This window comes from Schistocerca serialis, chromosome 7 (genome assembly GCF_023864345.2).
Source record: "Schistocerca serialis cubense isolate TAMUIC-IGC-003099 chromosome 7, iqSchSeri2.2, whole genome shotgun sequence".
Classification (NCBI taxonomy): domain Eukaryota; kingdom Metazoa; phylum Arthropoda; class Insecta; order Orthoptera; family Acrididae; genus Schistocerca; species Schistocerca serialis.
The window spans coordinates 310,363,652-310,381,107 of NC_064644.1; the positions used below are offsets into that span (position 1 = coordinate 310,363,652).

Below are 17,456 nucleotides of genomic sequence, written 5' to 3' on the forward strand. Positions count from 1 at the left end.
TCACCTGCACGGCGCCAAACACGCATACGACCATCATTGGCACCAAGGCAGAAGCGACTCTCATCGCTGAAGACGACACGTCTCCATTCGTCCCTCCATTCACGCCTGTCGCGACACCACTGGAGGCGGGCTGCACGATGTTGGGGCATGAGCGGAAGACGGCCTAACGGTGTGCGGGACCGTAGCCCAGCTTCATGGAGACGGTTGCGAATGGTCCTCGCCGATACCCCAGGAGCAACAGTGTCCCTAATTTGCTGGGAAGTGGCGGTGCGGTCCCCTACGGCACTGCGTAGGATCCTACGGTCTTGGCGTGCATCCGTGCGTCGCTGCGGTCCGGTCCCAGGTCGACGGGCACGTGCACCTTCCGCCGACCACTGGCGACAACATCGATGTACTGTGGAGACCTCTTGCCCCACGTGTTGAGCAATTCGGCGGTACGTCCACCCGGCCTCCCGCATGCCCACTATACGCCCTCACTCAAAGTCCGTCAACTGCACATACGGTTCACGTCCACGCTGTCGCGGCATGCTACCAGTGTTAAAGACTGCGATAGAGCTGCGTATGCCACGGCGAACTGGCTGACACTGACGGCGGCGGTGCACAAATGCTGCGCAGCTAGCGCCATTCGACGGCCAATACCGCGGTTCCTGGTGTGTCCGCTGTGCCGTGCGTGTGATCATTGCTTGTACAGCCCTCTCGCAGTGTCCGGAGCAAGTATGGTGGGTCTGACACACCGGTGTCAATGTGTTCTTTTTTCCATTTCCAGGAGTGTATTTTACCAGAACTGACATGTAATTACATTTTCACGCAATTTGGGTGCATAGACCCTGAGAAATCAGTACCCAGAACAACCACCTCAGGCCGTAATAACGGCCTTGATACGCCTGGGCATTGAGTCAAACAGAGCTTGGATGGCGTGTACAGGTACAGCTGCCCAAGCACCTTCAACACGATACCACAGTTCATCAAGAGTAGTGACTGGCGTACGGTGACGAGCCAGTTGCTCGGCCACCATTGAACAGACGCTTTCAATTGTTGAGAGATCTGGAGAATGTGCTATCCAGGGCAGCAGCCGAACACTTTCTGTATCCAGAAAGGCCCGTACAGGACCTGCAACATGCGGTCGTGCATTATCCTGCAGAAATGTAGGGTTTCGCAGGGATCGAATGAAGGGTAGAGCCACGGGTCGTAACAAGTCTGAAATGTAACGTCCACTGTTGAAAGTGCCGTCAATGCGAACAAGAGGTGACCGAGACGTGTAACCAATGGCACCCCACACCATCACGCCGGGTGATACCCCAGTATGGCGATGACGAATACACGCTTCCAATGTGCGTTCACCGCGATGTCGCCAAACACGGATGCGACCATCATGATGCTGTAAAGAGAACCTGGATTCATACGAAAAAATGACGTTTTGCCATTCGTGCACCGAGGTTCGTCGTTGAGTACACCATCGCAGGCGCTCCTGTCTGTGATGCAATGTCAAGGGTAACCGCAGCCATGGTCTCCGAGCTGATAGTCCATGCTGCTGCAAACGTCGTCGAACTGTTCGTGCAGATGATTGTTGTCTTGCAAACGTCTCCATCTGTTTACTCAGGGATTCAAAACGTTCAAATGTGTGTGAAATCTTATGGGACTTAACTGCGAACGTCATCAGTCCCTAAGCTTATACACTACTTAACCTAAATTATCCTAAGGACAAACACACACACCCATGCCCGTGGGAGGACTCGAACCTCCGCCGTACTCAGGGATCGAGACGTGGCTGCACGATCCGTTACAGCCATGTGGATAAGATGCCTGTCATCTCGACTGCTAGTGATACGAGGCCTTTGGGATCCAGCATGGCGTTCCGTATTACCCTCCTGAACCCACCGATTCCATATTCTGCTAACAGTAATTGGATCACTTCCAACGCGAGCAGCAATGTCGCGATACGATAAACGACAATCGCGATGGGCTACAATCCGACATTTATCAAAGTCGGAAACGTGATGGTACACATTTCTCCTCCTTACACGAGGCATCACGACAACGTTTCACCAGGCAACGCCGGTCAACTGCTGTTTGTGTATGAGAAATCGGTTGGAATCTTTACTCATGTCAGCACGTTGTAGGTGTCATTACCGGCGCCAACCTTGTGTGAATTCTCTGAAAAGCTAATCATTTGCATATCACAGCATCGTCTTCCTGTCGGTTAAATTTCGCGTCTGTAGCACGTCATCTTCGTGGTGTAGCAATTTTAATGGCCAGTAGTGTAGTCTTTAAAACTTGAGAGGAAAGAGAGATTTGTCTTAAATCAAAGCAGCAGATTTTCTGTTAACCGAAAATTTGATACGAACGACTCTGTAAAGGCAGATAACGAAAAAGTGTGAAGTAGGAAACACTGGAAGACGTGCAGAGGAGCGACTCTTGGTGTGCTGATTGACAGTTGAGTCTCAACATAAAAGGAAGAGAGGCGAAGCAGCGGTAAGACACTGGTCTCGTGTTCAGGAGGACAGCGATTCAAATCATAGTTCTGCAATCCAAATTTAGTTTTCACGTGGTTGCTCTATATCATTTGAGGTAAATGCCGGGTTGGTCCCCTTGAAGGCACGGCCGACTACTTTTCCCGTCGTTTTCCCGATTCGAGATTGTGTTCCGTGTTTAATGACCTCATTGTCGAGTGGGCGTTAGACCCTAATCTTCGTTTCTTCCTTCTTTATCGGAATTAATAGGAGTAACAGAGTGCGTAAAAATGAGTGGGAAGATCTACTACGTTGTTTCACTTGTACTATTGGTGATAAATCACTAGAAATAGTAACAACCGCAGTTATTTGGTAGTATCCGTCCAGAGTGAGCTGTAGTGGAATTACCATATAAAACCAATTGTAGGGAAAGCAGATGCCAGGCTGAGTTTCAGTGGATGTATCTGAAGAAAATGTAATTCCTCCATGAGGGAACTGGATCACAAAGGGCTCATCCACATGTTTTACTCATCAGCTGGGATTCTTGCCAGGTAGGATTAATAGAGCAAAGACAGAAAATCCAAAGAAGAAGCGCGCGTTTCGTGTCAGGTTCATTTAGTAAGCGCTAGAACCTTACTGAGATGCTCAACCAACTCCAGTGTCATTGAATCATCCTACATCCTTCTCATAAAAAAACCATGATGAGACAGAGTACAATCATACGGAGGCTACTGAACAGTAATTTTTCTTATCCGCCGTCATCAAACGGAGGAGGAGAGAGGACATGGTAGCAGTACCAAAGGTACCCTCACTGCCCATGTTGATACTTGTATTACTGCAAAAAAGCCCATTTCCTAACTAAATGTACGGGAAGTGGCCGTATAATCCTGCATGTCCGAGTGAACCACTTCCCGCGCTGAAATTATTCTCGGGACCGACAGCTGGCTGATACCCGAAGAAGGAAGCTCTGACATATTTAGCAATTCATGGAACGTACGTCGAAAAGACAAAATAAATGGCATAAAATGGGGAGTGTGTCTCTTGATGTTGAATTTGAGTGTGACAATGAAGTTATCTGGTCGCTTGTAACAGGTACAGATGAAATCAAGTTAATTCTTGGATGTTTTTACCAACCACCTGATTCCGCTTTGACAATTTTACAGTGAGTGACAGGAAGTCTACTATCAGTAATGCGGAAATACCCAGATCATGCAATTTTGGTTGGAAGCGTCTTTTACCTACCGAGTATAGACTGGGACATCTATAGATCCAGAGCAAGGTGCACAGTCAGACAGTCTTGTGAAATTCTTTTGAACACGTTTTCCGAAAGCTATCTTGAGAAACTAGTTCGACACCTCACACGCAGTGGAAATATTTTTGACCTCGTAGCTACAACCGGCCTGACCTAATCTACGGCGTCAGTATAGAGACTGCCTTCATTTCCTCAGCATTTTACGGATTTCGTTGTAAAACACGGTGGGTCTTTTCCGTCCTTAATTCACTTATTCGGCACATACTTCTCCAGCGTAAGATTTACAAACTGTTTGAGCTTTGCACATAATCGCACTACGTCCATCATACTAGAATCTAAATGCAGTAGCCCATTACAAACAGTATTGTAAGGTGCTTAAAAAAGTTATTAGGAAGGCAAAAAGTATGTGGTATGCAGATAGAATAGCTAAGTCTCAGGATAAAATTAAAACCATATGGTCGGTCGTATAGGAAGTGGCTGGTCTGCAGAGACAGGTCGAGGATATAGAATCAGTGCGTAGTGGGAATGCCCGTGTTACTGATAAGTCGCAAATATGTACAGTATTTAATAATCACTTTCTGAATATAGCAGGTGAACTAAATAGAAACCTAGTCCCAACAGGGAATCATATAGCGCTCGTAGAAAAAAGTTTTCCGAGACTGTTACCTGAAATGCTCCTCCATGATACTGACAAGAGGGAGATTGAGTTAATAATTAAATCACTAAAGACAAAGAACTCTCATGGATATGACGGGGTATCTAGCAGAATACTGAAGTATTGTTCCATGTATGTTAGCCCAGTACTTAGCCATATCTGTAACTTTTCCTTTAGGAGTGGTCGGTTTCCTGACCGATTAAAGTACTTGGTAGTGAAGCCACTTTATAAAAAGGGAGACAGGGATAATGTTGATAATTATAGACCTATTTCTATGCCATCGGTGTTTGCTAAAGTTATCGAGAGGGTTGTATATACAAGGTTACTGCAGCATTTAAATTCACATAATTTGCTGTCAAATGTACAGTTTGGTTTTAGAAATGGCTTAACAACTGAAAATGCTACCGTCTCTTTTCTCTGTGAGGTTTTGGACGGATTAAATAAAAGGTTGCGAACGTTAGGTGTTTTCTTTGATTTAACGAAGGCTTTTGACTGTGTTGACCACAAATATTACTGCAGAAGTTGTAACATTATGGAGTAAGGGGAGTAGCTTACAATTGGTTCGCCTCTTACTTTAAGAACAGAAAGCAGAAGGTAATTCCTCGCAATATTGAGAGTGGTAATGATGTTCAGTCCCAATGGGGCACTGTTAAATGGGGCGTTCCCCAAGGATCGGTGCTGGGGCCACTGCTGTTTCTTATTTATATAAATGATATGCCTTCTAGTATTACAGGTGATTCAAAAATATTTCTGTTTGCTGATGACACCAGCTTGGTAGTGAAGGATCTTGTGTGTAATATTGAAACATTATCAAATAATGTAGTTCATGAAATAAGTTCGTGGCTTGTGGAAAATAATTTGATGCTAAATCACAGTAAGACTCAGTTTTTACAGTTTCTAACTCACAATTCAACAAGAACTGATATTTTAATGAGACAGAATGGGCATGTTATAAGCGAGACGGAACAGTTCAAGTTCCTAGGCGTACGGATAGATAGTAAGCTGTTGTGTTCAGGATCTTGTTCAGAAACTAAATGCCGCTTTATTTACCATTAGAACAGTATCTGAAATAAGTGACATTTCAACACGAAAAGTAGTCTACTTCGCATATTTTCATACGCTTATGTCATATGGTATTATTTTTTGGGGTAATTCTTCTGATTCAAAAAGGGTATTTTTGGCTCAAAAACGGTCTGTTCGAGCTATGTGTGGTGTAAGTTCGAAAACCTCTTGTCGACCCCTATTCAATAGTCTGGGAATTTTGACATTGCCCTCACAGTATATATTTTCTTTAATGTCGTTTGTTGTTAGCAATATTAGCTTATTCCCAAGAGTTAGCAGCTTTCACTCAGTTAATACTAGGCAGAAATCAAATCTGCATGTAGAATGCACTTCCTTGACTCTTGTGCAGAAAGGAGTGCAGTATTCTGCTGCATCCATTTTCAATAAGCTAACCACAAGAACTCAAAAATCTTAGCAGTAGCCCAAACGCTTTTAAGTCTAAACTGAAGAGTTTCCTCATGGCTCACTCCTTCTATACTGTCGAGGAGCTCCTGGAAGAGCTAAAAAATTAAGCAAATTCCAGTGTTACATTCTTGATTTTCTTTATTTAAACTAACGACGTGTCGCCTGAATATGTTTGTTTTATTTCATTTTATCTGTTTCTACAATCGTGTTATAATTTCATGTGCTGACTCGTTCCATGACCATGGAGACTTCTCCTTAATGTGGTCCCACGGAAAAATAAATAAATAAAATAAAAAATAAAATAAAAAATTAAATTCTGTTAGTTCATTATGTAAGCGGGATGCTAACAACTGTTAACCTGCTCTTTCTAAAAGAAATCCTCTCCCAGCCTTCTAAACAGATTTATTAACTTCAGTAACCAAAGTTACTTTGATGACATCATTTCGCGTAAGGACGGTGAAGATAAGATTAGAGAGATAAGGGGTCGTACGGAGGCGTATAGACAGTCGCTTTTTCCTCGCTCTGTTTGCAAATGGAACAGAAAAGAAATGACTAGTAGTCGTACGGGGTAGCCTCCGCCACACATCGAGCGGTGGCTTGCGGAGTATGTATGTAGATGAGTAGCTGTAGAATGAGACAAAGTCTACAGCATCACGGACTGTCAGCACGGCAGCCATAGTCCCAGCTTCCCTTGATGCTGCAGCATAGAGCAGGTGCACGGGCAGTGGTGTGCTGAACAACACAGGATACAAGACTCCCAATACGTCGTTTTTTCAGAAGACTACCGGTTCCGAGTGTAGCATCATAGCGACAGTATCCGCATATGCAGGCACTGATTAAAACGAACATTGCGAGATTGTACTCATCATTGTCATGCTGATTCAGCGCTTGTGATGCCATTGGACAGCAGCCATTACTTTTTTGACTTACGACGGGTGGCTGCGCTTTATCCTCGAGGTTTCCGTGACGTTATCTTTCAACAAGATAACGAAAGACCTGTGTTGGCCTTGCCGAGCTGACGCATCTTGATACAGTGGGTTTTGTACTGTTGCGCTAGTCAATATGTTCTGCAGATGTCTCACCTACTGAAAATAAGCTCACTGGACAGAAAATTAGTCACTCTATTGGAAACGCACAGATGAGTCGTTAACCCTCTACAGATGTCACAGGATCGTTTCATGTGCTCATGAACGCTCGCACTACCTCTACAAGAGCACAGGGACATAAAGACGACAACAGCAAAGTTCATCGGACCAGAGGAATACGCGACTGAATTTCTGAACACTTCCCCACACTGTTATGTCTCGACTCTCCTGCAAAGTCACCTGACTTGAACCCCATAGCAAATCTGTGGATGATACTGGAACAGCGGGTTAAGTTCATCGGACCAGAGGAATACGTGGCTGAATTTCTGAACACTTCCCCACACTGTTATGTCTCGACTCTCTTGCAAAGTCACCTGACTTGAACCCCATAGCAAATCTGTGGATGATACTGGAACAGCGGGTAAAACCCCGACATCACCATCCCTGCAATTTGGTAAAACTGTGTGATCAAATCCTGAGCGGATAACTTAACCTGATTACGCCGTACCTGCAAAGCCTTGTCGACTCACTGCTTACTCGAATCTACATCTATATCTACATGGCTACTCTGCAATTCACATTTAAATGCTTGGCAGAGGGTTCGTCGAACCACAATCATACTGTCTCTCTACCATTCCACTCCCGAACAGCGCGCGGGAAAAACGAACACTTAAACCTTTCTGTTCGAGCTCTGATTTCTCTTATTTTATTTTGATGATCATTCCTACCTATGTATGTTGGGCTCAACAAAATATTTTCGCATTCGGAAGAGAAAGTTGGTGACTGAAATTTCGTAAATAGATCTCGCCGCGACGAAAAACGTCTTTGATGTAATGACTTCCATCCCCATTCGAGTATCATATCTGCCACACTCTCTCCCCTACTACGTGATAATACAAAACGAGCTGCCCTTTTTTGCACCCTTTCGATGTCATCCGTCAATCCCACCTGGTAAGTATCCCACACCGCGCAGCAGTATTCTAACAGAGGACGAACGAGTGTAGTGTAAGCTGTCTCTTTAGTGGACTTGTTGCATCTTCTAAGTGTCCTGCCAATGAAACGCAACCTTTGGCTCGCCTTCCCCACAATATTATCTATGTGGTCTTTCCAACTGAAGTTGTTCGTAATTTTAACACCCAGGTACTTAGTTGAATTGACAGCGTTGAGAATTGTACAATTTATCGAGTAATCGAATTCCAACGGATTTGTTTTGGAACTCATGTGGATCACCTCACACTTTTCGTTATTTAGCGACAACTGCCACCTGCCACACCATACAGCAATCTTTCTAAATCGCTTTGCAACTGATACTGGTCTTCGGATGACCTTACTAGACGGTAAATTACAGTATCATCTGCGAACAACCTAAGAGAACTGCTCAGATTGTCAGCCAGGTCATTTATATAGATCAGAAACAGCAGGGGTCCCAGGACGCTTCCCTGGGGAACACTTGATATCACTTCAGTTTTACTCGATGATTTGCCGTCTATTACTACAAACTGCGACCTTCCTGACAGGAAATCACGAATCCAGTCGCACAACTGAGACGATACCCCATAGGCCCGCAGCTTGATTAGAAGTCGCTTGTGAGGAACGGTGTCAAAAGCTTTCCGGAAATCTAGAAATACGGAATCAACTTGAGATCCCCTGTCGATAGCGGCCATTACTTCGTGCGAATAAAGAGCTAGCAGCGTTGCACAAGAACGATGTTTTCTGAAACCATGCTGATTACGTATCAATAGATCGTTCCCTTCGAGGTGATTCATAATGTTTGAATACAGTATATGCTCCAAAACCCTACTGCAAACCGACGTCAATGATATAGGTCTGTAGTTAGATGGGTTACTCCTACTACCCTTCTTAAACACTGGTGCGACCTGCGCAATTTTCCAATCTGTAGGTACAGATCTATCGGTGAGCGAGCGGTTGTATATGAGTGCTAAGTAGGGAGCTATTGTATCAGCGTAATCTGAACCTGAAGACTTGCCCGTATCAAGCGATTTGAGTTGCTTCGCAACCCCTAAGGTATCTACTTCTAAGAAGTGTCATTAATATTACACGAACCATAATCCTTTTAAAATGCTAAAGTACAATGAGAGACATGAATTTATTCGTAGAAGTGAGGAGGCATCAGGAGGTTATCAATTCCAAGGTGGAAGGCGGGGGAGGAATTACACGATAGTAAACAAACAATACTTGTAATTATTTTTCTAAGGGAAGTAATTTTTTGTCTGGCGAGTTTATTTATGTATAGGTTGCCGAGAGTCTATCACGCTACCAGTATCTAGCCAGTACGACCGATAAACTCTGGCACAGAGTTGCAACTGTACCCGAATCTGTCATCCTAGTTCAGCTGGGTTCGATGCCCATCCAGCATAGATTTGTTGCTGCCAGAGGTGGCAGCTCCCTGTACTAAATTTCTGACCCTGTGTACTCAAAAATCACACACAAAATTAATTCTTACTATTAAAATGTATGCGTGCTATAAGCGAAACTTAGTTACTTGTTGTCCTCCAGAAGCTGCAATTTTAGTGACCATCGCTGTAGATGTAGACGCAGATGAAGTCAGGAGTATAGGGAGCTAGTGCTGGTTTCGTGGTCTCGTACTCACGTGTATAGTGAGCGCCTGCTGCGTGGGGCCCGGGACGTCCAGTCGCTCCTGATTGGGCTGGGGATGGCTGTAGAAGGCGAGCGCCCCGCCCATCCGGTACTCGCCGTCCGCCTCCTCCGTGCTGCAACACACAGCAGGAAGCTCACTGCTACTGTGATAACCTCCTACCTGCATATCGCCGTCAACTTATCGTTGAACAGTCTCCACATCTGACGCCAGATTTTAAATTGTGCTTCCAGAGCACTGAGTTTTCCGACAAAAAGGCGGAAGGTCATGCTCTCAAGCGCTAAAATAAACTCCTGCGGCGTGTCATTAATATTACACGAACCATAATCCTTTTAAAATGCTAAAGTACAATGAGAGACATGAATTTATTCGTAGAAGTGAGGAGGCATCAGCATCTCTTCATTTCCTACAAAATTTAAAATGCTCTTCCTTCTTGACCTGAAGAAGAAACTTGTACAAACACTTATACTTCCAGTTATTGTGTACAGAGATGGTATCCTGCTAGGCCTTTAGGCCTTTCTCATCAAGATCGCGGCACCTGGAACTGATTATGAATGTCCCTCTGTTCGTTATATCTGTGATGTTTGACTCTTTAATCGTATTTCACCATCATATGCACAGCTACCCTAGCTGCACAAAGACAAGCACAGAGATTTCCTTACCATTCCTATTGTCTTATCAACTTACACTGTCTCTCATAGCTCTTCTCAACCTTAACGCTCTAGTCTGAACAACATGGCAGAAACACTCATTCCCAACAGAGCAAAATCATTTCTGTCCCAGTCCACCGTTCACCCACTTTTTCAAACTGAATAACAGCTCTAGTTTCAAAAGACAGATAATCACATAAGCAACAATAATAACTACCTTGTCCCTGGATGCATTCGTTACTCCTGCACATTTTTCTTTCAAACAAGCCCTTCCTCATTTCCTAGTATTCTTACCTGTTAAATTTCCTTTCCCCAGAACTCTCTACATCAGAAATATCTAATTTGTACATCTATAAATTCTTTTTATACCAGCCACTATCTTTATTGTTGTTATAATAATAATAATTATTATAATTATTAATTATTATTATTATTATTATCATTAATGTCTTTCAAATTCTGAAGATGGCAGGGATAAAATACAGGGAGCGAAAGGCTGTTTACAATTTGTACAGAAACCAGATGGCAGTTATAAGAGTCGAGGGACATGAAAGGGAAGCAGTGGTTGGGAGGGGGTGAGACAGGGCTGTAGCTTGTCCCCGATGTTATTCAATCTGTATATTGAGCAAGCAGTGAAGGAAACAAAAGAAATATTCGGAGTAGGTATTAAAATCCATGGAGAAGAAATAAAAACTTTGAGGTTCGCCGATGACATTGTAATTCTGTCAGAGACAGCAAAGGACTTGGAAGAGCAGTCGAACGGAATGGACAGTGTCTTGAAAGGAGGATATAAGATGAACATCAACAAAAGCAAAACGAGGATAATGGAATGTAGTCGAATTAAGTCGGGTGATGCTGAGGGAATTAGATTAGGAAATGAGACGCTTAAAGTAGTAAACGAGTTTTGGTATTTGGGGAGCAAAATAACTGATGATGGTCGAAGTAGAGAGGATATAAAATGTAGACTGGCAATGGCAAGGAAAGCGTTTCTGAAAAAGAGAAATTTGTTAACATCGGGTATTGATTTAAGTGTCAGGAAGTCGTTTCTGAAAGTATTTGTATGGAGTGTAGCCATGTATGGAAGTGAAAGATGGACCATAAATAGTTTGGACAAGAAGAGAATAGAAGCATTCGAAATGCGGTGCTACAGAAGAATGCTGAAGATTAGATGGGCAGATCACATAACTAATAAGGAGGTATTGAATAGAATTGGAGTGAAGAGGAGTTTGTGGCACAACTTGACTAGAAGAAAGGATCGGTTGGTAGGACAGGTTATGAGGAATCAAGGGATCACCAGTTTAATACTGGAGGGCAGCGTGGAGGGTAAAAATCGTAGAGGGAGACCAAGAGATGAATATACTAAGCAGATTCAGAAGAATGTAGGTTGCAGTAAGTACTGGGAGATGAAGAAGTTTGCACAGGACAGAGTAGCATGGTGAGCTGCATCAAACCAGTCTCAGGACTGAAGACAACAACAATAACAACATTATCATTAATACAGGCAGCATCAGCAGTTGTAAAAGTATTGCCATTATTAACTTCATTAGTCCATAGTCAGTATTATTTACTCACACTGCCACTTCAGAGACTCAGATCATTTTAATACTATTTGTCATACTAAAATTGCTGTTTCTTAGGTAACTATGATCTACTAAAGGTAAGGAATGTGCGAAATACTACTCAGATGTAAGAGAGGGCCTACTGACCGTAATCAGATCAGGGTAGATAAATAAATAAGTAAATAAGCAGGTATTAAATGTGTGCGGGAATGGGACTCGGCCCTGGGACCTCTGCCTTTCGCAGGAAAGTGATATGTTATCTTTCAGCTTTTTAAAAATAATTATCTGAACAGTGTCATTTGCAAATTGTCATAAAATAAAAAAATATACAATTGCGGTATTTCTCATGACAATGTGTCATGTGGTTTCAGTTTTTTATTGAACGTGGATAGGACACCTCAAGATAATATCAACTTCATTATTTTATAGGTACCCAGTCGTCCTCAGCCGGTAATTTCAGTATGCTTATGGTTAATTTATTACTATCGATCTCAAAAGCTAATGATTTCTGTTCAGCACTGCTGTCAACTGCACATGTTTACTTATCGTAAAGCCCTATTTCTGTTATGTCCCTTTGTGGTAAGAACCAGTGCTGCAGATTTGTCAGCATGAAATATTTAAATCTGTAACACCTTTTAAGTTTCATAGCTTTCATTCAAGATGCTAGACACATGAGCACTGGATATGCAAATACAGACTCGCTCCTCTATGTAAGACGCAAAATAATTGTTTTAAAGCGCTTCCTTGCAAAAAGTGGCTTTTCTACGACAAAATAACAGCACTCGGTTAGCCTATGCGATAACAAAGGTGAAAAGCTAACCTTACAAAAATTCCTGTTAACACTGCGGTACTCACTAGTTTCCGTTCAGGAAGAAGATCTCCCCTTTTTCATCGGAGACTGCAATCGTATTCTCGGTGGGGCCCAGCTCCTCCACGCTGAGGTGACGAGAGCCGGTGGGTACGGTGACCACCTTCGTGTACCCTGCAACACGCCGGGAAACCAACTCTCCTGCTAAGCAAATGCTTTGCTTCATGGATGGTGTTCAGCGCGGCTTCCAATAAACTCAGATAACAACAGTAACTCGTTATAGTTTGTCAAATTACGATTTAACTTGGGCAAAATTGCGTCACAAATGATTAAAGTGGTATTGAGTTCAACAGACTTTACCATTTAACATAACCTAAGCTAAACAAAATCACACCATGGAAAAGTGCCTAAAATCAAATTAAAAATGGTGGTCGTTGTCCAAAATTATTTTATTTGTTAGTGTAAGATTAATATTTTAAAATGTGTTACCTTAACAAATGTACGAGATTTGAAGAACATTTTCTTCTTCCAGATAAGGTTTATTACAAATGGCAGCTGTTGGATGTGTTGTTGTATTTGCAAAAAATAATTCGAAGACGGTCAAGAGTCAGTCACTCTAATGCAACAGTATTAAGCCAGTACTAACTCAACAGATTCAAGATACGTCAATGTAAATAACTGACTACAAATCTGTCAGTACCAATAATATCGATACAAAACCTCGGTAATCGATACAGATACACATGCTACAGTCGCCATCTTGTGTTGTGTGAATTACGTCGAAGCAATTTGTGCAGTGAATTACGTTGGCAATCAGTGACAAAATACAATGTGCAGTAGTGTAATGTTGATCAACAGCTCCGCCAGTACACCAGTGACGCAAGTGAAGCAGCAAGATGATGAAATCGTAAGAGATCAACTGTCATATAAAAGACTTTCACACTATTTTCGTAACACATAAATGATGCAAATCTATCTGCATCCTATACAGGCTGTGATATCATACATAGTCAATCACAAGTGAGAAAACAAGCAGGAGACACCACTGATTTCGATTTCCAGCCATCCACTGCCCCATCCTCCCCCCTAAATGCCACACCAGCCGCACAATGAACAAAGAGCTCTAGATTAATCTAGTTTAAGACTTTATTTTCAAGTAACATTTCTCTGTATGTGTGTATGTATAAACGCCTGAAGATGAACAGAACATATTCGAAACACGTTGTCTTATGTTAGAATAAACATAAAATAAAAAAGAGACTGGTAGTAGAAATTAGAAATAAATAACTAATGCAGAAGGGTGCTGATGACATAAACGCGGCCAGTAAACTCAGTGGAAGCGGTAACTTCGTAAGTGCTGGAGGCAAACGGCATGTGCTGTGCCGAAAAATCACACCGATAAGAAAAGCTTTGACGTATGGAAGAAACAACAATCGACAATTAATATATGCATTCAAAAGAGAAGTCCCCGTTTAGCTGACGGACCATTTTTCGGCCCAACTGATGGCTTGTTTTGTGGAAAAATAGAGGATTCTCCTTTAAAATACAGAACCGGAATCAGGTCAAGTGAAAGTACAAACGTCCGTATTTGCTGAAACCGTCAAAAATGCTGTGAGAAACACTGTGACGAATGGTCTTATGTGGTAAAAGGGCACATAGATTATTTTCTTACAGATGAGCATGCTGCTGACTGCGTCTACTGCCGCACATTTTGTGCAAATTTTCGTAGTGGGAAAAATATTTCTCACGAATATGCACTACCGAGCAGTTCTTAAAGAGACAGTTAGAAGGGCGACCAATCAAAGAGGAACAAGAAGTAGCTTTCCTAAGTATATGTAATTACCTTGATGATAACGTCGAGGATCTTATTAGTTGTGGATCTTATTTCAAAAATGGAAGAGTATCTGAAAGAAAATGATTGCAAAACTTATGATCGAAGGCACATGAAAAGAAAGTCTGAAGAACATAATGGTGAGAGTGTTGTAACATCTGGTGAATGTGTAAAGGCTGACACCGTAACATTAAAAGGGACTGCTGGTCAAATTCTTAGATCTTACCATACAAATTCAACAGATCCTGAGTTACAAAAGATACACATAACGGAGGCAACTGTAAGTAATGTGAAAGACAGTGAAATAGCAATGAAAGTTACTTATCCATCAATAGATAATCTCACTACGATAAAGACTATGGATAACATCCTTGGCAACTTAAGAATATTCTTTTCCAAAATATTGGCCAGTGTAAAATGCAGAGTATAAGACCAAGAGCTTTAATATGCCCACTGCAGACAGATGTAACAGTTCAAATGTATCACAACTTCAGGTCACGTTACACTATCGACGTTCTCCATCACCTGAGTTTCTCTTCTTCCTACATATAAGTTATTAAATTAAAAACGAATTGCGCAATAGTAAGTAGCAGTTTTTCAGAGGATCTGATAGACAATAATGCATTACTGTTTGTGCCACACAATGTTGATCATAATATTCGAACGTTAGATAGGACTAGTACATTTCCAGCATGGGAATCATTGGTGCTACAGCAATAGAAATTAAATTGCGACCCATTGTTCCGAGATATGTCACAGACAGCGCTATAAAGGACATTGTCCATGTTACGATACGAGAGTACAAATCTTCGAGAAATCGTCCATAAACTAGAAGCAAATGGTGCCAACATCATAACAATATTGATGTCCTCTGGCTATTATCTTGGTCATTTCCGGGAAGAGATCGTTCCAATTGGTCTGGAATGATGCAACTGTATACAATAACTCAAATCTTCAAAACTCTGGAAAAGTATCTATTAGGTACTTACCAGTCATTAATATAGCATCTAGTGACATGACTTGTGTACTATATCTTCAGACTAAGTATTCAATAGCTCGAAAAGCGGACGAAATTTTTAATTTGATTTTTTGGTACTTTCCCATGGTCCAATTTTTCTTGATTTTGGATTTGCTAAAAAGCAACATTTGTTGAATTGGATACCACTCAAAACGCTTCTGAAGGAATTTTGTCCTGGTTTATGGCTCATTTTTCATCATTACACTGGACTAATACGTCACTGGAAGCAAGTAATGTTTTCAGGGTCCTTGTAAAAAGCAGAAAGGAACTGAAGCATCAGTCATAAATGTTTTACAAGAGCTGCTGCAGTAATTTAGTACTGAAATTGTACGGTGGCCTCCAGAGCTCTATCTTTGCACTGGCTGATCGGTAAATCAGTCACGTATCCTATGTGGGGGAGTGATAAGACTTATCATGTTCCGATATGCTCGTGATCAGGAGCCACATTAAAGATTCTCCAGAAAAAATTTCGATCTGCAACCTCAAGCCAGCACAATTGCAGTCACATAGGAAAATCATCTCACTAAGAAGAGGCCATACCCACAATTCAGTTTCGAATTGGGCATCGACTGGTCCAAGAAAATAGCATTCACTTTTTTAAAAAATTATTACTCCAAAGAGTATGTTGTTGTTGTGGTCTTCAGTCCAGAGACTGGTTTAACGCAGATCTCTTTGCTATCCTATCCTGTGCAAGGTTCTTCATCTCCTAGTACCTATTGCAACCTACATCCTTCTGAATCTGTTTAGTGTATTCATCTCTTGGTCTCCCTCTACGATTTTTACCCTCCACGCTGCCCTCCAATACTAAATTGGTGATCCCCTGATGCCTCAGAATATGCACTACCAACCGATCCCTTCTTCTACTCCAGTTGTGCCACAAATTTCTCTTCTCTCCGATTCTATTCAGTGCCTCCTCATTCGATATGTGATCTACCCATCTAATCTTCAGCATCCTTCTGTAATACCACATTTAGAAAGCTTCTAATCTCTTCTTGTCTAAACTATTTATCGTCCATGTTTCACTTCCATACATGGCTACACTCCATACAGATACTTTCAGAAACGACTTCCTGACACTTAAATCTATACTCGATGTAAACAAATTTCTCTTCTTCAGAAACGCTTTCTTGCCATTGCCAGTCTACTTCGACCATCATCAGTTATTTTGCTCCCCAAATACCAAAACTCCTTTACTACTTTAAGCGTCTCATTTCCTAATCTAATTCCCGCAGCATCACGCGACTTAATTCGACTACATTCCATTATTTTCGTTTTGCTTTTGTTGATGTTCATCTTATATCCTCCTTTCAAAAGACTGTCCATTCCGTTCAGCTGCTCTTCCAGATCCTTTGCTGTCTCTGACAGAATTACAATGTCATCGGTGAACCTCAAAGTTTTTATTTTTTTTCCATGGATTTTAATTCCAACTCCAATTTTTTCTTTTGTTTCCTTTACTGCTTGCTCAGTATACATCGTGGAGAGGCTACAACCCTGTCTCACTCCCTTCCCAACTACTGCTTTCCTTTCGTGCCCCTCGACTCTTATAACTGCCATCTGGGTTTTGTACAAATTGTAAATAGCGTTTCGCTTCCTGTATTTTACATGTGCCACCTTAAGAATTTGAAAGAGAGTATTCCAGTCAACATTGTCAAAAGCTTTCTCTAAGTCTACAAATGCTAGAAACGTAGGTTGGCCTTTTCTTAATATATTTTCTAAGGTAAGTCGTAGGGTCAGTATTGGCTCACGTGTTCCAACATTTCTACAGAATCCAAACTGATCTTCCCCGAGGTCGGCTTCTACCAGTTTTTCCTTTCGTCTGTAAAGAATTCGTGTTAGTATTTTGCAGCCATGGCTTATTAAACTGGTAGTTCGGTAAGTTTCACATCTGTCAACACCTGCTTTCTTTGGGATTGGAATTATTATATTCTTCTGGAAGTCTGACGGTATTTCGCCTGTCTCATACATCTTGCTCACCAGATGATAGAGTTTTGTTAGGCCTGGCTCTCCCAAGGCTATCAGTAGTTCTCATGGAATGTTGTCTACTACCGGGGCCTTGTTTTGACT

At 42.0% G+C, this 17,456-nt stretch overlaps 1 protein-coding gene across 1 annotated transcript in view; it reads right to left on the bottom strand.

Moving 5' to 3' along the window:
- The window catches only part of LOC126413037 (A disintegrin and metalloproteinase with thrombospondin motifs 7-like), a 427,824-nt gene that overhangs the window by 36,926 nt on the left and 373,442 nt on the right, over positions 1-17,456 (bottom strand). Inside the window, exons 15-16 of the mRNA XM_050082931.1 lie at positions 12,591-12,717; positions 9,521-9,641 (exon numbers count right to left, since the gene is read on the bottom strand). Coding sequence (XP_049938888.1) covers positions 9,521-9,641; positions 12,591-12,717 — 248 coding nt within the window. The remainder of the gene's footprint in view (positions 1-9,520; positions 9,642-12,590; positions 12,718-17,456) is intronic.